Source organism: Chlorocebus sabaeus, chromosome 7 (genome assembly GCF_047675955.1).
Source record: "Chlorocebus sabaeus isolate Y175 chromosome 7, mChlSab1.0.hap1, whole genome shotgun sequence".
NCBI classification, from domain to species: Eukaryota; Metazoa; Chordata; class Mammalia; order Primates; family Cercopithecidae; genus Chlorocebus; species Chlorocebus sabaeus.
This window is the reverse complement of record NC_132910.1, coordinates 28351451-28375934: the sequence shown is the minus strand read 5'-3', so window position 1 is coordinate 28375934 and position 24484 is coordinate 28351451. Positions and strand designations below refer to the sequence as shown.

The 24484-nt window shown below is 41.1% G+C and overlaps 1 protein-coding gene across 4 annotated transcripts in view; it reads right to left on the bottom strand.

Annotated features, from left to right (window-relative positions):
* The window catches only part of SEPTIN11 (septin 11), a 118215-nt gene that overhangs the window by 10960 nt on the left and 82771 nt on the right, over positions 1 to 24484 (bottom strand). For all 4 annotated transcript variants that reach the window (XM_073017424.1, XM_073017423.1, XM_073017422.1 and 1 more), the window contains 6 exons: positions 22631 to 22817; positions 19521 to 19682; positions 15456 to 15552; positions 14059 to 14227; positions 5498 to 5630; positions 3187 to 3374 (listed from right to left, as the gene is read on the bottom strand). In XM_073017424.1, coding sequence (XP_072873525.1) covers positions 3187 to 3374; positions 5498 to 5630; positions 14059 to 14227; positions 15456 to 15552; positions 19521 to 19682; positions 22631 to 22817 — 936 coding nt within the window. The remainder of the gene's footprint in view (positions 1 to 3186; positions 3375 to 5497; positions 5631 to 14058; positions 14228 to 15455; positions 15553 to 19520; positions 19683 to 22630; positions 22818 to 24484) is intronic.

The window sequence follows — 24484 nt, the reverse complement described above, 5'->3', positions numbered from 1 at the left end:
TTCATCTTCCACTTCTGAGCTGCTGAAGGCGTCAGAGAATAAATATACAATAAATGCCTTTGTACAATTGACTTGAAGAAAAGGTCTAAAGCAGTTTAGGGATTGAAATTACATAGTGAATGGAGGACATGCTATTAATCTAGTTGGGTAGGGGGAAAAAAGACAATCACTGTAATGGTTACAGATACAGCAATGCCAAGAGCTTTCCCCCTCTTCTAGGTACAAAGCAATGCCAAACCCACGGCCCATGTGTCTAATTTTAGGCAAGTGCAAAACATGCAACTTTATTCCTTAGCAAGAATCAAAACAGTTTTTTTTTTAAAGATGAGTGGATGGTTGGGTAAACAAGTATGGTTTTAGAATGATGAATTTTAAAACTGTCTTTTGGGATAGATGCAGCTTAACCAGCAAATGGCTGCTAGCAATTGTGCAGACAGTTTTCAGAAAAGGGAAACACTGTCCACTGACCAACTTACCCCCGCGCAGTCCCACCACTGCGGTACAGCCGCAAACAAGGAAAGTGACTTGGTGGCCAGAGATGGCAGAAGGTGGGGCCAGCTAATGGCAGTGCCAGGGTTAGTTCTACTTTGCCTGTCATCTTAGGAAATGTTAAACACTCTCATGCCACTACAGGTCAAGGAGAAGTATAAAGCCTTACCTACATTAAAAAAGGAGCGTGTCATTAGAATAGAAAAAAGAGAATTTAAAACTATTAGAAAAACTAAGTTAGGCTTTGAGGTGGAAACATAGCAGGTAAATAAGTAAGCATCTGCCTTTTCGTTTTCTACCTACAACAAAGCCAGCTCCTAACAGTAACTCCTACATCTGCTCCAGCTATGCTAGGAGGCATCTTCCCAGCTCTTTTCAGAGTGCTGCTCTATCTAGCCTGGCCCCCTAACCAAACTGTTAGAGGACTGTTTTGCGGTCCCTCTAACCAACACAGTCCACTGCCTCTGGCAGTAAAAGGGTGATTTTTTTTTTTTTTTTTTTTTTTTTTTTACTTTGACACTTCAGGCCTCCACTGGCAGTTGCTTTCACTGTACAAATGCAAAGTGTGGAAAAGGGTAAGGACCTAGAAAAAGTTACACAAACAATATGTGCCATTGTCAGGAGCAAAACCTGGTTACTACTCTGAACCAAATTGAGTATTAATATCCTTCAAAATAAATGAGAATACATAAATAAGCTAAAATAGAATCCACACAGGCTTCACAGAAACTTTGAAAGCATTACACATTGGTAAGGATAGGAAGAAAATAACCTAACATGTCCAAAAGGGCAAGGAAAAACCTCCCTACACTGGGAAGTTTGTTACTAAATAAACTTTTTTAAAATGGAGGCACAATAATGATCAGTTCTTGGAATTTTTATTGCTTAAAGGCACGTCTAGTATACACGGAATACTCTTTTAACATTGCTGGTCTTTTAGAAACATTGTTAGTTTTAAAACTCAAACCTTTATGCACTGAGTGCTTCAGGGTGAAAAGACAAACTTGACTTTGGGTTTCCTAAGCTATAAGTCAGCAGCTTTTTGTCTCACTCATACCTACAGATGTATGTGTACGTACACACACACACACACACACACACACACACACACACACCCCTATATCCTTGGTTGGTCTGGATTAACAAAGGTACAATGCCAAATGGCTTTCATCTGTCTTCACTGGAAGAGTCACTGTAATCTCTGAGTCTCTGCACGGGGAACATCATGAGTGTTACATGCTCTCCCGACACACATAGCTACAAAGGGTTTTCTTAAACTAGATTATAATCTATGTGGTTGTTACTCTCAGAATTAATCCAGCATAACTAAATTTTGGGCCTTGAACGCCTTCGGTCACTTGGATCTGTGCCAACTCCAAATAAAATCACAACCACTTCTACTATTGTTCAGAACATCTGCCTCCTCCCTTGCTCTGGTGATACATTTTCTGCTGTCTCAGAGCTCAGAATGTCAAAGTTGGTAAAGCATGATTTAAAACTCTCTCAGTATGTCATTGTAGCAGTCCATTTTTATTTTTACTGCAGGCAACATGAGATTTCTTAGGGGTGAGCCTACTGCACATTCATCAAGACTAAGTGGACAACAGCACTGTGCTCACTCTTCCCTATAACACATCTCAGTTACTGTGCAGAGACTTGATCCTGTGTACTCTATGTTTAAAGAATGTAATTCTTTATGTGCTTGAGTATCAATGTTTTTGTTTACTTATGGTCAGCTTTTTCCCTAGAACCTCGGCATGTAAGGCGAAAGAGCAAGACTTCCTGAAACAAGTTCTGAGTTGCTTTAAATAGCTGCCCTAAAAGCACCGCACATTAGACAAAGGAGGGCAGCATCTGCGTATCTGCCACTGAGATACCACAAAGGTTTTCCTTAGTGGTATTCTTACCATACTGCTTCCTGTCAAAACCGATAGCTACTAACGTAAAACTAGGCTTAATGTGATTCAAAGGACAGCTTCAAATCACAGGAGAATGTCAAGGCAGGGCTAAATCTCCCACTGGTTTCAGGCAGCTGCTACTGGAGTATCATAGGAAGTAACCAACTCAAGAGCAGAATCTGACCTTTTGGCACATGACATTAAGACCCTATTTAAAAATCCTTTTATGAGTGGGTTTAGGTTTGGCTTGAGAGTTGGCAGAGGTGTCAACTGGATAGGCATTTGGATCCCATTTCACAATAAAACAATTCATCATACTGAATTTAGAGGAAACTAGTGGCCACTAGCAGCTCTTCCAAATGTTTCATTTTGGGAACGAGACTTTCAGTGACTGGCTTACGAAGTCTTACAACACAGAGTAGGAAAATAATTTTAACAACTGTGATTTTAAGATGCTCTCTATCAAGAGTCATGAGAATTGTCTTCAGAGGGTGCTGAAGAGACATCAACCTGTCTTCTTCGAGACTCCTAGTGTTGGTGTGGAAGATGCTACTGGAGACAACAGGTTCCTCCAGGCCTGATTGCTCGGTCAATGTGGTCAAGTTTTATAAATTAATCTTTGTGTACCTTTTAAAAATATTTAAAAACCTTCATCATCTTCCCTGCACTGTAGAGAAAATACTTGCTTTTATCTTTCTGGTAAAAGACTAGTTTCCAGTCTGTAAACGGGAAAAGTAGAGACATGCAAGAGGAATAAACTGTTAGAGGTCCCCAATACATGGGGGTGACACCTGCTTACTTTTTCTTATCCTTGTCTTTCTTGGTTTGCTGGGCCCCAGATTGCTGGGCCTGGGACTGTAGCAACTGAGCCGCTGCTTTCTTCTTCTGAAAGTTGTTCACCTCCTCCTCAAGCTCCTTCTTCTTGTCTTCCACTTTCTTCTTTTCTTCTTGGTGTGTCCGCTTTAGAAGGTCAAACTTCTCATGAAGCTGGAGAGAAAAAGAAGACAGGCTTGGTGAACGGAATGAAAATCCATTTGATGTAAAGTTCTTTGGATCTGTTCAAAAAACAAAACATGGCCAGGCACGGTGGCTCATGCCTGTTATCCCAGCACTTTGGGAGGCTGAGGCGGGTGGATCACGAGGTCAGGAGTTCAAGACTAGCCTGGCCAAGATGGTGAAACCCCATCTCTACTGAAAATACAAAAATTAGCCAGGCGTGGTGACGGGCGCCTATAATCCCTGCTACTCGGGAGGCCGAGGCAGAGAATTGCTTGAACCCGGGAGGCGGAGGTTGCAGTGCGCTGAGATCGCACCACTGCACTCCAGCCTGGGTGACAGAATGAGACTCCATCTGAAAAGAAAGAATACAAACAAACAAACATGTGTCATGTGGCTGCACTGGCTTTAATTACAGGTGTAAAGTACCGTTTTGTTGACCTCCTGGAGGAGCTGGGCTGGGAGGCTGAAGAACATCCCTCAGAGATCCAGACTCCTGTGACACTTGAACTCCTTGGACTAAAGATTCCTTCACTCTGTTGCCCAGGCTGGAGAGCAGTGACTCAATCTCAGCTCATTGCAACCTCTGTCTCCCGGGTTCAAGCAATTCTCCTGCTTCTGCCTTCCAAGTAGCTGGTATTATGGGCATGCGCCACCACGCCCAGCTAATTTTTGTATCTTTAGTTGCGACGGGGTTTCGCCATATTGGCCAGGCTGGTTGTGAACTCCTGACCTCGTGATCCTCCCGCCTTGGCATCCCAAGGTGCTGGGATTACAGGTGTGAACCAGCGCACCTAGCCAAAATTAATTATGATCCTAACAAAAAAACTCACCCCAGTGGTAAAATTGGCTCTTTACCTCTGGTCTTTTTTCAAAATGTATAAAAAACATTTACTTAGAGATATATACAATGACTACATATATATGTGTGTGTGTGTATATATATACACATATGTATATACGTGCGTGTGTGTGTGTACATATCTATATAAGCATTATGAATTAGCTACTTAAATAATGTGTTGGGAAATTTCTGGCCCTTGGGGGAAGGAAAGGGAAGAAGAAAAGGAAAGGAAGAAGAAAGGAAATGAAAAAGAAAAGGAAAGGAAGGAATTCCAGATAATTTTAGATTTTTTACCCAGCATCCCCTTGGTTCTTGAAGCCAACAGCAAATAAGGCTGAACTTTCTCTGCAGCAAAACCATCTTGAGTGCCTAGCTATTTAAACAGCCTCTAAGTTTCAGTAGTTTTTAGACAAAAGAAATTAAAACAAGAAATGAGGAAATTTAGATGATTTCACTTAGAAACGTATAGAGATATAGTTCAAACACTTCAGATACTCATTATTGACCAGCAGAAATAGACATTATGCACACAAGCGTACATACACACATACACACACACACACTCAAATACAATGGGATGAGTGTTATAGTACAAATCTATGTTAACTTCTAGGAAGCAGTTAATCTGGCCAGGGGAGGGAACTGAGGTAAGACTGGAGCAGGGAGTGCGAGCCCCATAAGGGCAGAAGCACGGGTGCAGACTTTGTGTCAGAGCATGTCCCCCAGACAGTGCCAAAGTCTAGAAGAGTTGGCTGATAGACTAAGATGATAATAATAGTCCCAGAATCCCAAATCTCATGTTTTAAGACTTGTAAATTGAAGAAATACAGAGCTACAAAGGCCATATGATCAGATCTGGAGACCTAAGATCTAGTTTTAGTCTCGATTTTGCTGCTAACTAGGTATGTGACTACAAAAACAGTTTTTTTTTTAATTTTTATTATTTTTTATTATTATTATACTTTAAGTTCTAGGGTACATGTGCATAACGTGCAGGTTTGTTACATATGTATACTTGTGCCATGTTGCTGTGCTGCACCCATCAACTCGTCAGCACCCCAAAGATAGTTTTAACTTTTATAACCTGTTTGTCATCTGTCAGATGGGAATGAGAATATCTGACCCATTTTTCTGGCCAGGTTGGTAGGTCACTTGTGACAAAATGCATGTAGAAAGTACTTGGAGCATCATGAAATCCTCTAAAGTGTGAAGTATTAAGAAAACCTCCCTCTTACAAATCTTTCCCTTGGAAGCAGGACAGATGGCTTACCTCTTTCTCTGCCTCTTTAAGTTCAGCTTCTTTCTCCTTCACTCTCATAACAAACATTTGTCTCATTTCTTCTTCTTTCTTCTGCAGTTCTCCCAGGAATTCATTCCTTTTTGCTTCATATGTCTCCTGAAGACTATTCAAAATCCACAAACCAAGGACAGCATTATGAAATTGTATACTAAGAACTTTCAGTTCACATAATTTCTACCCATCTACTTCCAAAACATAAAGTTGTTGCTTGCCATATTAAAGCATAAGTAGAATGACACTGTTTTGCTTTTAGTTATTCTGTGGTTGGAAAGACAAGTGCATCAAGAACTAGAAATCAGTCAGTAAGCATGACATAGCACTAAAGGTATGTCTCTGATTAGCCAAGTTTTATCTTACATATATTCATACAGGGAAAACCTGGGCTGAGGAGGTGGAGGTGGTATAGGATTTGAGAAGATGGAGGAGGCCTGGTATAGGGGGAGAAATGAAGAGGCACTGGAGTCCCACAGATCCAGGTTTGAATTCGGACCGTACCAACTGACCGGCTGTTCTTAGAAAAGCACAGCCTCCCTCAGCCTCCAAGGTCTGAGACGTGGATACAGTGACACTTACCTTCTAGGGATATGACCCTGAGAATGAAATGAAGGAAAGGGAATAAAACATCGAACATATAATCAGTGCCCAGTAAATGGTACTCTCCCCTCTCATCTCCCTCCAGCCCCCAATGTGGAAAATAAACCCAGCAAAAGTAAACTAAAGAGACAACATTACCTTTAAAGGTATTGTAGAAAATTGCTACTTTTCAAGTTGTATTACCAGTTGAAAATAGAGCAGGGAGAATAGTTTAATTTTTATTTTCAATTCTATCCTCCTCCTGACTGTCTCGGAAGTTAGAGCCCAATATTCTACATTGAATGCTACAGCTCAGCTTTATCTCTAAGTCAAAACAAATATATTTACAGAGAAATCACTTTGGTAGCACAGCTTAAGAAAATACAACCCCACTGCCACCCCCACATACACACAGAAACATTTGCTGATATTTTATAGGTGCTATTTCTCTCTCTGTCTTGCTGTTTCCCTACAACAACCGTTGTATATTAACCGTCTGCAGTGTATCTGCCTTTCCCATGGACCGAATTCGTCCAAAGCGTAGACTACAAACTGGATGGCCACTCCGGATGACCCCCGGTACCATGCGGACTACCACACATCATTTACATCTGTCCATTTAGACGAAGAAAAAGGAAATTCAGGTGATAGGAACATACGTGCATGTAGATACACACATCTATAATGAACTACAGAACTAGTTTAGTATTAGAAAATGTATTAGGCCAAGCATGGTAGCTCATGCCTGTAATCCCAGCACTTTGGGAGACTGAGGCAGGAGGATCACCTGAGGTCATGAGTTCGACGCCAATATGGTGAAACCCCCATCTCTACTAAAAATACAAAAATTAGCTGGGTGTGGTGGTGAGCACCTGTAACCCTAGCTACTTGGGAGGCTGAGGCAGGAGGATCACTCGAACCCAGGAATTGGAGCTTGCAGTGAGCTGAGACCATGCCATTGCACTCCAGCCTGGGCAACAGAACAAGACTCCATTTCAAAAAAAGAAAACGTATTACTTAGGCTGGTTTTTACTTCAATAATTAACATGGTTATTAGTTTATTAAAAGTAAGTTCTCTTGCCCTCGCCACTATCAATAGTACCTGTTTATAAACAATTGTTTTGAGTTTCCAGAGGTACATTTAGCTTTCACATTATCTTAAAAGATAAAAACATGTTCGGCCAATGTTAGTGTTGGCTAATATTAATAGCAATAGTTGGACTTCAAGTTTAAGATCTATAGTGATGGATATATAGAGAAGTATACTGATAACAGAACTATAAAATAATTCATGAAATTTTGCATACTAGCTTATAATAAACTCTTCATCACTATTATTTAGCTCAGAATTGCCAAAGGTAGAGGATGACTTGTCCCTCCTATGAAATTTTACAGAAAACTCAGTTTTTGTTGATTTTAGAATAATGAATATATCTCCCTCTTATTTCTAACAAACAATGGAAACTTTGATAGAAACACTACCCAAAGTGTATTCCAGAGACCACCAATTTCAAGAAAGGATCTCCAAAAGAGGGGCTCCAACGTCAAAAGACAGAAGGGAGAATGGTGCCCCTACTATCTTTTTAGCAGATTCACAGTGCATGGTGGATCTCAACCTTGGCCGCACAGCAGGGGCACTGGGCACGTTTTGTTGCATACACTTCCCTAAATACAGAGTCCTAAGTTCAGTCCTGGAGAGGCTGATTCAGGATGTCTGGTAAGGCAAAATGGTCTAGTTTTAAATGCTTCCCAGATGATTTGATGTAACTAGTCTGCTAGTTTTAAATGCTTCCCAGGTGATTTGATGTAACTAGTTTGCTAGTTTTAAATGCTTCCCAGGTGATTTGATGTAACCAGTTTGCTAGTTTTAAATACTTTCCAGGTGATTTGATGTAACTAGTTTGCTAACTACTGCTTGTCTTAAATGCTCTGAGAAGCCCAAGAGTAAAAGAACCTGTTTAACTTGATTGTCTTAGAACCCTCCAAATTTGTCTGATCATGGAAAATTTAAGCAATTCACTGATAGAATGTGCTCTGGGTAATGCTACCCTAAATGCTGAGAACTCACTAAATGACTCTGCCTTATCCAGTTCCAACCACAAGCTATCTTATGCTTCAGTTTCTGGAGATACATTTTGAAACTATGAATCACAACTGAATTGTGGGTCTTAACCAGTACGTTAAAAAGTTTAAAAGTAGGCATTACTACACAAAATGTGTATGCTGGATCATGATGGAAAATGCTTTTTACAGTGAAGCTTGCAGTCCAAAATTGGAAAGCCTAGTCCCAGAGAAAGCCTAAGGAGCAACTTTGCCATTGGCAAAACTGGAAGCAGTTTTGACACCCTGGGCCAGAGCAGGCAAATGGGCTCAACAAATGCTACTTCTTATATCATTGTGTCTTAGGATGTGAGCCAGCTTTTGAACTCTGACATTGGAAACAATAATCAGGAACATAAGAAACATAAGCCATAAAACCTTACCCCAAGGAATCACAACTGTAATTAGTTACTTACAAATAACTTAGAACCACAGCATCCACAGAATCAGATTCCCAGACACCTCTGCCAGGTGAGTTGTCCACTAGAGATACCAGAAGCCCTCACTAATATTTCTCAGTCATTGAAGACCAGTTCAAAAGGAACTGGCTCATATCCAGTAAAGATATCCAAAGTGATTATATATCTTTTTTTTTTTTTTTTTGGAGACAGGCTCCTACTGTCTCACCCAGGCTGGAGTGCAGGGGCGGGATCATAGCTCACTATATCCTCGAACTGCCGGGCTCAAGCGATCTTCCCACTTCAGCTTCTCGAGTAGTTGGGACGAACCACAAGCATGTGCCACCATGTCTGGCTAATTTTTTTTTAATTTTTTTGTTGAGATGAAGTCTCCCTATGTTGCCCAGGCTGGTCTTACATTCATGAGCTCAAGTGATCCTCCTACCTCAGCCTCCTAGAGTGCTGGGATTTCAGATGTGAGCCTCTGCACCCATCTCTTCAGTGGTATCTTCCGCAACTTTTAGTTCTTCAAAGTTAATTTTTAATTACAGTTACTAATACCCTTTTCTAAGTGAGAAATGTGTACCTTTTTCACAAGATTTTAGATTGATTTGAAATTGAGGATTTTATCTTGTAATTTCCTCTTAACAGCCCTTGGGAGAGGCAGGTTTTGCTTGTAGAGGTCAAAGGAAGAGAATGAACACAGACACTTCAGTTCATCCTTCATTCTGGCGATTCACACAGTACAATTCTCTCTCTGTTTTTATCTAAAAGCATCTAGTAGAAGGCATGCCAGAGTATGATAATCTCTACCAGCATTTGTGGAGTGGAGCAATACAAACGTGAATTCATTTAATCCTTACAACAACCCAGTAAGATAGACATTACTATCACCTCCCACTTTATAGATGGAGAAACTTGGACACACAGGTAATTTGAGCAGGTCATACAACAAAGAAGTAACAGAGCCAGGACTGAGCCCAGGCTGCCTTGCTCAGATAAGAACTCCACCTCCTGCACTGCATGGCTGGTGTACGGAGGCCCAGCCACTCCTAAAAACAAATGAGTCTCCTGGGCCTGGACCTTGTTGGCCTCTGAGAAAATGGTGGTAACTAAGTGTTTTGTGTGAGTTGAACAGGGGTGAAGCAAGGAGATGGTGGTGTTCCAAGGTGAGATGAGAGCAGCTTGGGCAGGTACTGTTAGGAAAAGCGCAGTGGCCTCTCAGGAGAAAGGAAGCAGGGAGTAGCTCATGGGAGACACGTGACATCTCCTCTTCTACCCTATAATGCCAGCAGAAAGGGGCTGGGGTCGAGGAAGGAGAGGCCTGGGTCCAGGCAAGTATGGGTGCTCTGGATGGTAGAAGCATGAGTTTCAAGGCTTCAGGGCAGCAGCTGGGCATGCGCGGGGGGAGGATAAAGATGGGCTTGGGAAAGAGCAGATGAATGCCTGGTTATAGATGTATTCTGACACAAGACAATAAAGACACAAGTGTGAATGCAGCCAGGTTTAAAGGCAACCCAGGGACGGGCTCCACTAGCTTTACTGCCGTGGTGTGCTGCCAAGGCTTGAATACAGCGTCTCTGTGCACACCCTGCTCCTCCCTTTGCCTCACACTGTGTAACATACACAGTGGCGCTGCCTCTTACTAGACTTGGCCTTAGAGGTCACTCTCTGTTTTACAAACATGCACTGTAAACACAAGTGGGGCCCAGAAGACAAATGGTGAATGAGGGTGCTCACTGGGAAGGATGAACTTCACTGCACACCCATGCAGAAATCCTGTGCTTTGAGAATATAAAACCTTAAGCCCTTGATTAATACTCCTCCGAGCTCAGCCTAAATTCACACGGAAGATCCATGTTCCAAGCACATCCAGGAATGGTGACTTTGCAGATGAAATTCTGGAAAATCACTTAAATCAATTGTGGCTTCTGCTTTTCCTTAACTCTGTCATCCTCCAAACAGAGTCACCTCACTCCACTCCTCCTTCTCAGGTGCACAGGAAGTGCTGAGGGTGCCCGAAATTCTTCAAAGGCAAAGGCTGAGCCCTTTTAAAAGTAGTGGTTTCCAAGAAAAGGAAAATCAAATTCATTTCATATCACTATTTACCAAGACATGTGATTTAAAGCCAACTTTTGGTACCAAGTGATCTTCCGTAAACGAGGAGGGACACCAGAGTTTGAATGAGTGGTCTAAGAGGAGAAACTGTTTCCAGTTGAAATGGAAAACCTAGTCCCAGTTATCGAGATGTTAGAAGGTATTTATTTTTAGAAGGTCTACTTTTTTCTAATTTTCTTAGAAAATTTCTAATTTTCTAATATATGGAAAAAAGTAAGGCCTTGGTAATATATATGTGTGTATATATAATGTGTGTATATATATCTATTATATATACATAAGATATACATATATTATGTTATTATTAATAATACAATTATAATATATTATATAATTATATAAATAATATATTATATATCATATGTATGTTATATAATATATAATTATTTTATATATCTATATATATAGCGTGTGTGTGTGTGTGTATATATATATTTTCCCTTTTCATCATCAAAAAGTAAAACTCAGGCCAGTGGAAATGGATCCAAGTGGGGAAGGGAGATATGGATAAAGCTCTCTAAGCATCAGGCAGACTCAGTGATGCCCCTCACCAATCCTGAAGCCACTGAAACAGGGAGAACAAAGCAGTGGGCTGGTCCAGCAGCTTCCCTCGCAGAAGCCCTGCTGGGCCTACCCAGCTCCACCTCTTCCTGGTGGGCAGTTACTCTGGGCTTGCAGGAAATGCCTTAATTAAAATGCTGGCTACACAGACAACTTAGTGGCCTGTAGCAGCAGGAAATCCTCACCATCCCCAGGCTCCCAGGGAATCTAAGAAACCCAGTCAAGATGGTGGAAGGCCTTGGTCTTGCCTGTCCCAGAAGACTTAGGCCACTGGGCCCTTCCTGGTGGTGTAGATAGCTAAGGGTAGCATCATAGACTCTTCGAATTCCACAGATTCATGAGTTGAAAGAAACACAACTATGCCAAATGGCTCTGAACATTTTGAGAAGTAAAACACTTTGAGAGGTAAATGACCTCGAACAAACTCAAGAAACAGTCACATGCATTCTAACTTTTGCAGGCAGTTCACAGGCTCCAAGTTATGATCTCGTCTAGGGGTTGGGCAACTACAGCCTGAGGACCAAATCTGGCCCCCCATCTGTTTTTGTAAATGAAGTTTTACTGGAACATAGCCATGTCCATTCATTTACAGTATGGTCTATGGCTGCCTTCGGACAAGGGCACACTGAATGGTTGTGATAGAGACCATTTGGCCTGCAGAACCTAAAATGTTTACTATGTAACCCAGTACAGAAAAAAAAATTTTTTTACTGGATCTAATTATTCCATGATCTGGATCCACTCCTCATTTCACAGATGAAGAAATTCAGGCCCAGGTGGGTTAAGAATTTGTAGCATAGCAGGACCAAGAACTGAACTGAAACTCCTGACTCCTAGCCCAGGGCTCTTCAACGCTGTCTGGATTTGAATGAGGGCGAGGGGAAAATGAATTCAATTTTATAGCAGTTCCTTTTTTTTCAATATCTCTGCATGAAAACAAATATTCTATGTAATAGTGAAGATGGCCTTTCCCACACAGAAACTGTTTCATCAGGTTTAGTAACCATAAAGTGGACTTGCCTTTGTAAGGACTGTTTTCTGGTAAATGCATTTCAAGGTTCAATTAGTTAAACCTGTGTATACAAAAAGGTGTCCTACACCTTGCCTCAGAATGTGACTTTCACACGGTTGGAGATGGTCAGTTTTGCAAGCCACCAGGGCAGAAGGGAATGATGCAACCTTGGCTATAAGTTAACTTCTTGGTAAACCCCTTGTCTGGGTTCTGCATTTGTTCTCACTGCATACACACATGCTCGTGGAATTCCTCAGTAGCAGAGTGCCAGGCGACAAGCCCAGGCATTCCTAAACTATCTCTAAAGCAATTGCAAGAAAATAAACTCCCTCCCGGCCGGGCGCAGTGGCTCACGCCTGTAATCCCAGCACTTTGGGAGGACGAGGTGGGTGGATCACAAGGTCAGGAGATCGAGACCATCCTGGCCAACACAGTGAAACCCCGTCTCTACTAAAAATACAAAAATTAGCCGGGTGTGGTGGTGGGCGCCTGTAGTCCCAGCTACTCGGGAGGCTGAGGCAGGAGAGTGGTGTGAACCCGGGAGGCGAAGCTTGCAGTGAGCCGACATCGCGCCACTGCACTCTAGCCTGGGTGACAGAGTGAGACTCTGTCTCAAAAAAAAAAAAAGAAAAGAAACTCCCTCCTACAGACCCACAGGGACAGAATCTGCTGTGCACAGGCTGCCTCAGGTTCTATTGTCAGCCAGCTTGTAGACATCAGAGTGTGTTGTAGGGCTAACCAGCAAAGAGGAGAAAAACAGGTTTTTTTCCCCAAGGAACTATGGCCCTCAATTTGTAAAGGCACAGAACCCAGACACACCTCACAACACCTGAATTCAAATTCCCATTAAGAAACAGCCTGAGGGCCAGGCGGGGTGGCCCACGCCTGTAATCCCAGCACTTTGGGAGGCTGAAGCACTCCAGCCTGGCGACAGAGCAAGGCTCTGTCTCAAAAAAAAAAAAAAGAAAAAAAAAGAAAAGAAAAGAAACTGCTTGGGCACCATCTGGACAATCCTCTCCTCCACCAGGAGGTGGCGAACCTGGCCTGGCAGCCTCACCCCACACCTTTACCCAGAACCATCCCACGACTCACTCCAGTGTGGGCCAACCCTATCCCTACCACTGGATTCTGACCGGGTCTGGGCTTCGGCTGGGGTATTAATTCTACATCCATTTCTCCCCTTCACATTTTGCGTCTTTATCTGCCAGTGATATAAAAAAATACATAATCTTCTGAAAGCTATTCTCCTTTCCTCCTGATTCTTTGTTGTTAGAATTTTACTGAACCACCAAAAGCTAATAGTAAAAGTGCTTGACAAAGGAAGAGCCTTCGGAAGTTAAAGGTGTTTGGCAAAAATGAATGGGGCAAACTGTAATCAGCAGCCGCACCTTTGTAAATGCATCAACCAGGCTCTGTACCTCTGCAAGAGAACAGGCAGAAACCTGGGCTCAGGACCCAGATGGCAAGAGCTCAACACCACACCACTGTTTACTACTTGGAGGACCTTGGGCAGTTTGTTTACACTTTCAGTGCCTTTGTTTCCTCATCTGTAAAATGTGGATGATAATAATAATGACATCAACTAGATAAGATAGTTGAGATAATGCAAATAAAGCAATTATCGCAATGCCTGACAACATATGTATTAATCTTCACCCACCAGATCCTTCCATCATCACCATCTCAATCCAGCAAGCATTTCTGTGATGTACCAACATGCCACTCTCACCACTGTCTAGGAGACAGCTGATTGCTAGGTGCCTTCATACCTGAAGGGTTTGCTGTCAGGGTCAGTGTCCTTGAACCCCATCTCTTCAAGCTTACAGCGTCGGTACAATTCGTAGTGGCGGGTGTGAGTCTGCTCTCGCAAGTCCTCCATGTTCACCCGGATCAGCATCTCTCGAAGTTTCACAAAATCACAATGATTTTCATTCTCAACTATAAGAGGGGGGAAATGGAGGAAGTGGGATCAGCAATGATATCACTGAAATATCTGCAGTGATGCTTCCAAGATGTTACTACCATCACTCCTGAAATCTCTGGGGTCTCAAGGCCATCTGAAGATTCTTTACTGGATTCACCTTACATTCATGATGAAGACAAGATTTCTGACAACACTGACCATAATACTGATGACAATGCTGACTGCTGAGTGCCTACTAAGCACAGGGCACAGGGGGAGGAGCTTGAAAACAAATATTGTCTTTACCCCTCATAATAACTCTGCCAAGTAGATGTCATGACTCTTGCTTTGCAGATGCAGGAGCTCGGTGAGCAAGCTGACCTCCCAAAGAGAGGTAGCAGAGTCTAGGTTCAAACGCTAGAACATCTGATCCAAAGCCAGATGTTGTACCACACCATGCTGTCTATAACTGTGCAGGGCCACTTTTACATACCACTTCATTTAATTTTATCAACGACACTGGGAAGAAAGGAGTTTTCTTATTGTAGAGAAATTGGTAAGAGTAGGAACAATTGTATTTTTCCCAGGGATCTCAAAGGTACTGTTTCTTCTCACAGCTTTATTGTCTTTATTCAAAACAGAGGAAAAGGAGGTCCGATACATCTTAAACCAATGAAGAACTTTCTGTAGCCATCCTGCTTAATCCATAGCACTGGATGTCCTCCTTCAGAACACAAGGGTAGGTCATACAGTCCTTGTCCTTCAAAGTGACATACCTGACAAGCTTTCAGGTTAGACTGTGGCCATGTCCCACAGTGCCAAATATAGGTCAAATATTCTCATAAGTCTCAGATTTCCTAAGATAACATTTTATTAGAAGACATTTTTTGCATAGTTGATGGAGGAAAAAGTACCCTCTTGTTTGCAAGAAACTTTTTGCTGCTTTTTAATACTTGGCTGATAAAACAAGTTCCAACTCCTAGGGAAGAACTATTTTTCAATCAGGACTTTATATTAATTCCCTACACAACCCAGCATCCTTGAGAGGCTACCTCAAGGGATTGGCAGTCACATCTCTCCATTGTCCACCTACCTGATTACTTTTTCTTTCTTCCTCACCTCCACGAGGGTGGAGCCCCACCACACCCTCCCACTGCCAGCCCACTGTTGAGGGCCTCCCTAAACAAGACGGGAAATGAACAAACACGGCCATTCACATAGGGGCGAAATTTGAAGACTCCATCTCCCATGCTGTGCACATACCCTGCACCACACCCCAGGGGTACTGCCTGGCCTTTGCCATCTTGTTGCCAATCTTCACCTCTTCGGTGCTGCCAACCACTGCAAATGGGAGATGGACCTGCCAAGCAAAAGGACAGAGAATAGTTACCTTCCCCTGCTCTGACAGACTGGTTTCCACCAGTCTCTATCTTCTTCCTCCTTCTGCAGGCCTCTACTTGGTGGCAAGGGAAAAGCAGGCTGCCGTTTGGTGGGTGGATGTCACGTATCCCATCCCCCTTAAAACCCAATAATGAATATGCGATAGGATCTAGATTCAAGGGAAAACTGTAGGAGTCTTTGCAGCTATAAAGTAAGTTTTAGACTTGTGCTAGCCGATGCAGTAGCCACTAACTATATGTGGCTGTTGAGCACTTGAAATACAGCGTGTAGGACCAAGAAATTTAATATCTAACTTTTAATTGGTTTACCTCTAAATTTAAAATAGAAGCAACGTAAAATATTTTTCCATTAAATGCAACTTTATTGTTTTGGTAAAACTGCATTTCACTTTGCTTCAAACTCAAATCTTCTGAAAAACAAGACCAAGGTAGGTGGCAAGGTAGACACAAAGATTAAAGATAAAGTATCTTTTTGGCACTTATTTCATACTGAAAATCTTTAAGGTATGTTAGGAGAAACCTGGGTATGTAAATTTACCTTTTTAGCTGTGAATTTTATAAAATGTATATACAGATAAAGTATTTTTGGTGAAAATTCAGTCCAAAATGAGATAAGCTATCATTGTAAAATATACACTGGATCTCAAAGATCTACCATTAAAATGTGTGGTTTTTTTTTTTTTTTTTTGTTTTTTTTGAAATGGCATCTTTCTCTGTCGCCCAGGCAGGAGTGCAGTGGTACTATCTCGGCTCACTGCAAGCTCCACCTCCTGGGTTCACACCATTCTCCTGCCTCAGCTTCCCGAGTAGCTGGGACTATATAGGCGCCTGCCACCATGCCGGGCTAATTTTTGTATTTTTAGTAGAGACGGGGTTTCACCGTGTTAGCCAGGATGGTATTGATCTCCTGACCTTGTGATCCACCCGCCTCGGCCTCCTGAAGTACTGGGATAACAGGTGTGAGCCACCGCACCCAGCCTAAAATACCTAATAATTTTTATATTGATTACATGTTGAAATTATATTTTACAACATATTGGGTTAAGTCCTTAAAATTAATTTCACATTTCTTTTTACTTTCTTTAAGGTGGCTACTAGAAAATTTTAAAATACTTGTATGTCTCACATTGCAGTTCTACTTGAACAACACTGCTTTAGACAGTTGACTACTGCACAAATTCTAAGTCAGAAACACACTTTAGCCCAAATTATTGGCTCAAGTTTTGCACCCAGACTTATCTGAAGTAGAGATGGTGTCCAAGAAAACTGACTCTTTCACATCGGTTTATTTGGTAGTTATCACTGCATTCTGAGTGAGAGAGGAAATAATAATCCTATCTTTTTTCTATCAGCATGTAAGAATAAGATTTGAAATAGCTGCTCCAAGAATTATTATTTAGAGTTCCTTGATCCAGTGTTCTTCCACTATAGATACATTGAGAAAGAAGATAAAAGTTTTCAAGCCAATTCCTCTCCTACAGAGAACTTGGCATAATCATTGGCTCAGGTTTCTCAAGTAGCTTTTTGTCGGATGCTTAAGATATTGACATTTTCTAGTTCATCTCACACTCTAAGAAGGAAAGAAAGTGTATTCTCTTTCTCAAACAAGTCTGAGTTTCAGACTTGAACACTATTGTCGCCTGAAGTTGAGAAGCAACAGGACCTTTCCAGTCAATATTTTGGTGTAATGACCAAGGAAATTTCTCCACTCAAATGTAACAAAAGCAACTGCCAGTGGAATCTGTTTTCCTCAGATTTCTACACATTACGTGGAATTTCATCAGCAAAAATTGTTTGTAATGAAGAGCCTAAAAAATATTCTTTAAAGAACAGGATTAATTTGGAATGTCAGAGATTCAGTTCTATTAATCTGATAAAGACAATGAAAATAGAGCAAAAATTCTTGGGTATTTTCTTTCCAATAAGTTTAACACAGATATAGTTCCATGAATATAAAATAATGAAAACTTATTTAGAAGGATAGGAATATAAAGAAAAATTACATAGCAGTCATTCATGATACTTCCTGAATACCACACTGACATCCCAAATTATAGTTCTACAGCAGAATAAAGGAGTGCCATCTCAGCTTGAGATTTTGACCTTGCTATAAAAAAGTACAGACCTCTGCAGTATCCACAGGGTGCAGGTTCCAGGACTGTCCATGGACACTGAAATCTGCAGGTGCTCAAATCTCTGATATAAAATGGTATAGTATTTACAAATAACCTATGCACATCCTCCTGTATACTTTAAATCATCTCTAGATTACTTATAATACCCAAGACAATGTAAATGCTATATAGTTATTATACTATATTTTTAAAATTTTTATAGAATTTAGTTTTTATTTTTCTTGCTAAGTTGACCAGGCTGGTCTTGAGCTCCTGGCCTCAAGTGATCCTCCCTCCTCAGCCTCCCAAAGTGCTGGGATTACAGGTATGAGCCACTGTGCCTGGCCATATATATATTGTATTATTGTTTTTATTGTTGCATTTTTTTTTTCCAAATCTATTTGATCCATGGTTGGTCAAATCCGTGTATGCAGAGGACTGACTGTACACTGCTCTGCTTGGGTGGTAGTACACAGGGTGAGAGTGTAAGCCTGACAGCCAAAGCCTGGGTTCGAATCCTACTTCCACTACCGACAGCTGTGCAATCTTAGGTGCTATGCTACAGTCTCCTCATATATGAGGTAGGAATAATAATAGTACCTACGTATGCAACTGTTGTGAGGATTAAATGGAAAGTCTTGAACAGTTCCTGGTGTATAGTAAATGCTCCAGAAATGTGAAAAATGTCAGGTGCTATTATTATTATGTAGCTGTCAGTACCCACAACCAGAGAATTTTAGAGGTGGAAGAGATCTTGCCTATTATACAGTTCAATCTTGCTTAGGAATTCCTGCTACAGTATCTCTTCCAAGTGGACTGAAACAGGGTCTGTTATCGACTAACCACTGGTGATGGGAACTCACTACTTCCCAAGAAGTAAGGTGTGTCTTCCATCTCAGTGGCATTACTAGTTAAACACTCACTTTGTAATGGGACCAAAACCCCTTGTTGATCTTTTGTCCATCCATATTTTGCACAAGTCTAGTCATTCTCCCTTGTGGCAACCTTCCTTTCACACCCCATCATGCCTATTTCCTGGGAAGAATCTGCTTTCCAGATTCTTCCAGCGATTCTAGAGCCTTAACTACTTTGAATTCCAACAACCATCACTGGGCATCCACTATATGTAAAGCATGTGGCTTTCACGGATGTTATGCATTCCCAAAGGGAAAAAAGATGCGTAGAGTCATTGCAGCTCACAGCTGAGCTATGGGCTGAGACACACAAAAGAGCAGTGAAACAGACTGGAGCATCAACCGGCAGGATGGAGACTCACCAGGAGGGATTACATCACAACCACACAGGGAACCACTGTCGCTTTAATCATTTATCTCCTGACTAGTTCCTCTCTGTGATGTGGAAATTGTATCCTCAACTGCCAATTTACCTAATGATTCAGAAAAGGGTAGGGAAAATAGAAAGGAGGGAAGGGCAGGATCCAATCACCAAAGCAAAATTGGGACAAGCTGATGTATTTCTGCCAAGACTGGTGGAAACAAGCACAGATCTATTTCCTTTGAGCTGCTTTTTGTGAAATGGTGCCGGGCTGGCATTTCCTTCTCGCAAGATTTGCTGTAGAAATCATAACTGTTAGAGTGGGAAGGAAATTGGAGATCATCTTGTCTAACGCTCCCATTTGACAGATGGAGAAACTGAGGAGCAGACTGGTTAAATGACTTGAAGTGGTGGCAAAGCTGCACTAATCTGAAGTCATCAGGTGCCTAGTCAGTCCAGTGCTCCAGCCACTCTACAACGCTGGTACTAAGACAGGCGTTCATTAAAATAATTTGTTTCCATTTGACTTGAGGACTTACACTCATTGTCGCGTTAATCTCTGCCACCGTTTCTTCATCAGTGGGAAACTGATATATCTGGACCCCATTGCTGACTAGTTCACTCATGATCTTACTCTTGAATTTGTGCAGTTCATTCTTGGCAATGGTGTCAGCTTTTGCAATTATTGGAATGATGTTCACCTGTAAAACAGACACATCCATTTTTACACAGTTCCAACATAAGAAAAATAGACAAGTGAATAAAACATAGCAAACAAATAAAATTGCAAAACCTTAATGTAAAAAATAAAGATGTTGCATGCTTATATCAAAACATCTCAAGTACCCCATAAATATAAACACCTCCTATGTACCTACTTTTTTTTTTTTTTTTTTTTTTTTTTTAGGTAGAGATGATAATGAAAATCAGACTTTCTACCTAGGTGAAAAATTAAGAAGACCTGAGATAAACTTTTAGTTCCATATTCAAACACTTTTACTTCCTCCCATCCTGCACTGAAATTATACTTGTAATTTCCCCTCCTGTGCTACCTCATTTTTCTTTACAGAGTAAAGGAAGTGTTGCTATTCTATGACAAATAGTGATAACAAAGGAGCCTATTCTTTGAATGATCAACCACTCCTTTTAGACCCCTCCCATCTACTTTAGGCTCTTGATTTTTGCACACCCTAATAGTATAATAACAAAGTTTTTGTAAGAGCAGTGGAGTATTCGGTCCTATGCAGCCCAACACCCTTTCTTTCTTCTGATGACCTGAAAATTGCTGAGAGGAGAACCTATGTATTAATCAAAACAAAAATGGTGTCGCCCACTGTAAAAGTTTTCAAAATCACACCAACTAATTCTTTTGAAAATCAGCTTCTATCAAATTACTACTTCATGCCGGAATAAAACTGAGCGCCAAAGGCAAGGCTCACTTTCACAGCATTGGTTACAAAAGAACAGGGAAGAACTCAGAATTTGACAGTAGTGGCAGGAAGCCCAGAAAGGGAGCCAAGGATACCCTAGAGCACAAGTTCCAAACCGTGTGTGGACATTCTTTTCCTGGCTGCCCCCAGCCCTGTGCATGGGACACATTTCTTAAATTCACATTTTAAGATTAACTTTCCCCTAATCCCTGTAGAAACAGAGATTTCAATAAGATATTACTGACATCTGATATATAGAAGTATGGTCTTCACCCAGCTTAGGTGAGAGAAAATAGACTCGGTGAGGAAGCTGTCCTAGCCAGGGAACAGAGAGTCTTTCAGGAAGTGTTCAGGTCACATCTGCATGCCTTTGCTTCTCCTTTTATCCAAAGGCCACATTAGAAATCCTGATAAACCCAAATGAGATGACACGCTGACAGAAAGACCTATTCTTCAACCTATTCCTCAACCTGCTCCTAAGCTCACCATGCTTGGGCTTCCTCCAGCAAGTTGCGGACTAAGAAAAACATCATTGAGGGTGGGGGAAATGTTTGGATCAGGACTGGAGGAACAAGAAACTTCCTATTGTTCTTACTGGCTATCTTTTATACACATTTAGTATTTAATTAATGTCAACATAAACAAAATGGCAGAGATTCACTCTTTCTTGGGCAAATTGATCAGAGGAGATAGAGAAATCAAGCAATTTGGTTTTAAAACCTCTTTTCCTCATTGGCAGGGGCTTGAAAGTCATTCCTGAAATGACCATACATTTGCTTAACTCTTCCCTTTACGTGTATAAATAAAACTTCGATATTATCATTTTCAGATGCTAGCTAGCTCTCCAACTCTCCTACGATATCACTTCTTTGAAAGTGTAACGTGCTTTATGGTTGGTTGTTTGCTTTTATTAGTTGTGCCTGTTTTGCAGTTTTCTTTTCCTTTTTCAATGAACTCTATTAAACATAATCATAGTGTTGGATATTATCCGGCTAGATCTGCATACTCAGCCCTCAGTTAGCAAGCCTCCTCCGTCTACTTCCTTCAGAACGTCTGTGGAGAACGGGGCCCTCTTGAGAACAGGGAGGTCTGCCTCTGCTTCCAAGGACACGACAGACCCGGAAGCGGCCCTCACTGCCCATGATCTCTCCACTATCATGGCTAATGGCACAGCTCCCAAGGGGAGCTGAGGAATCAAATGGGATGAAGGAGGGTTTCTATTTATTCTGCAAGGAGTACTCTAGTTGCAATGATCCTTCCAGGCCATTAGAAGATTTTTCTATAAACTACTGTGTCTGTGCCTGCTGGAAGCCGAAGGAGCCTGGCTTGGCTTCAGCCTCTCCAGACCTCTAAAGGCCAGTTCAGACAGAGGCCTTGGGGACAGGCTGATCTTCTGAGCATTCTCTCGCTGTTCTGTCCCTCTGGAGAGAAAGCATCTTTTATCAGGGTTGTTGGATAGACAAAATCATAGTAACAACACCCAGCAGAGTCCTCTAAAGAGCTTTATCATCTAATGAGAGACCTTTCTGTGAATGCAAAAGGCATTTTGAATCTAAGAATAAATACCATTCATGGCTTTGCTTTGTGGTTGTTCTTGTTGCCATTTGTTTCATCCTTATTTCAGAATGTATTGTCTTCTATTTATTTCAAAATGGAAAGTCTAATTAATTATATAGTAAGGTGCCAAATTTTATCAAACTGACCAGTCTCTTCCTTCACGTGTTGTGAGAAAGAGAAGGTATAAATGTGGCAAGCTCAGGGATCACACTTAAATGAAGACTTTGCTTTACTTGAACACACATGTGCAGTTCAGTTTTAAAATCTAAGAAGCTGGGTCATTATCATCACAGAGACAAAAATTTAACCTTTTATTCCATTGTAAACTTTGAATTAAAACCAAGCCTCTAGAAACCTGTTAGGGAAAGTTTTTTTTAAGAAAATAAACAAACTTGGAAGTTATATTTCAACCTCCCATGTAAGAATTAAAAATACTTCCTGAAAGCAATTTGATTTTTTTTTTCTAGTTTTGTTTTGTTTTGTTTTATTTTATTTTTGTCTAACAGGCAAGAGGTTTTGAAGTGTTTTTCTCATGCTGTCAAACACTGTTCCTGTAATCCAGGAAAAAAAAAAATCACATTGAAAGCAGAGAACAAATTAGGGCATTAGGATAAAGAAGATCTAAAAGGAGAGTGGATGACAATCAGAGTGGCAGCAAGTACCTTACTGTCCAGCTTTTTCATGGTGACCAGATCCAGGGACTTTAGTGAATGTCCAGTAGGAGCAATAAAGTAGAGGCAGGCATGGATCCTCGTGTCATGGTAGTTGAAGAGAGAACGTTTAATCTTCAATTCCTCTTGCAGGTAGGCCTCGAACTGGGCATCGATATATTCTACTATCGGCTTATAGCTAGAATGCAGAAACAGCATGTTTCTAGTCTCAAATCTCTTTCACAGTTTGGTGTAGACAATCCTCCATTCAACATCACAATGGCTTCTTCTTTTCTAAGGGCTAAAGGCCAAGTCCTTACCTAGGTATCCAAGGCCTTCCATCACCTGATGCCTGAACAGGGCTCCAGGCTCACCTCTCCTGTCCCAGCCACGCCCAACCATTTGTAGCAGCCCCCACGTGTCAAGCCCTTATTTCCTCTGTGTCTTTGCTCACGCGGGCCCCTCTGCGAGAACCTGTCTTTTTCCTACTCTTTTCCTGGCTAACATTGATCCTCTAAAACAGAGACTGTACATATGTGGAGCGGGCTGCCACTCTCCCAAGGTGCATCCATGGAAGATATTGCTAAGAGATTGTGGCATTCTTTCCCGCTGGGCCAAAACTGGGCCTCAAAAATCCATCTGAGAAAAGTGATTGTGAAGCTTCTCCCTACTGATTGCCATTGGTGCACAAAATGAAACTGTTGTGTGGTTTCAGAATACGACACCACCACCTACTGCGAGCTATTTCCTGGTCATCTGCCCTGTTCCTCCAGAGGTGGGGGCTCTCTGTGCTCCCATAGCCCTGTGCACAATCCAACTCATCTAGGAACTAAGGTGCCTAGACTATTATGATCTTCAAGATTCCTTTCAACTCAAAATCTTCATGATTTAAAGGTAAACGTTGTAACCTTCTCTTCTCACCAAATCATTCAAATCTGTTTTGGATAATTGTGTGTGATCCTATTAACTGACCATAAACACAATGACGAATAGCATATTGGGGATACACATTCCATAAACCACATGTCCAGGAAGTAAGCAGTATGTTAGGTCATTGTGGGAAACCCACTAATTTTTTCTGGTCTCCAATGGGACTACTCAGAAGAAGTTTGTTTTAGCAACAAAGAGACTGTTCTATTAGGAATACAAAGAGTTAATTCTCCCCAAACTTACTGCCTTTCCGAAGATATAAGTTTTAAGAAAAATCAAAACATTTCAACACCCAAATCCCATACCCATAAGTTAAACTGAAATCCTTGAAAGGGAACCACAAATCTTTTATAATAAAAGTGACAGCAGACATCCTAAGAAAAACAAACATCCCCAAAATAAACAATAACCACAAACAAACTTATGAGCAAAACTGAAAGCAGTCCATAAAAAGCTTTTTGATATTTTTCTTTGGTGATTTTATCACAATCTATTGGTTCAATTAGAGTAGACAAAATCTCCAGAGGTTTTTAAAAAAAAAAAAAGGTAGGATATACCTCAGGAATAATAAAATTCCAAATCATGACAGGCAAAATTCCAATAAAAAGAATCAATGAGCAATAAGATTCTTCTATATTTTCTAATCTTGAAATATAGACATATATTGCATAATAATAATATTTAATGAGATAATTATAGAGGATGGTGGTTAGAAACATGGATTCAAGCCAAACTGCCTAAAACCATAATACAGCTGCACAACTTACTAGCTGCACAGCCTTAAGCAAGTCACTAAACCTCTCTGTGTCTCAATTTTCTCACAGGTAAATCAGAGACAAAAATAGTAGTTCTGTCAGAGGGCTATTGAGACAAATAAATGAGCCAATATATGCAATACATGTAAAAGGCTGTCACATAAAAGATATAACTATTTCA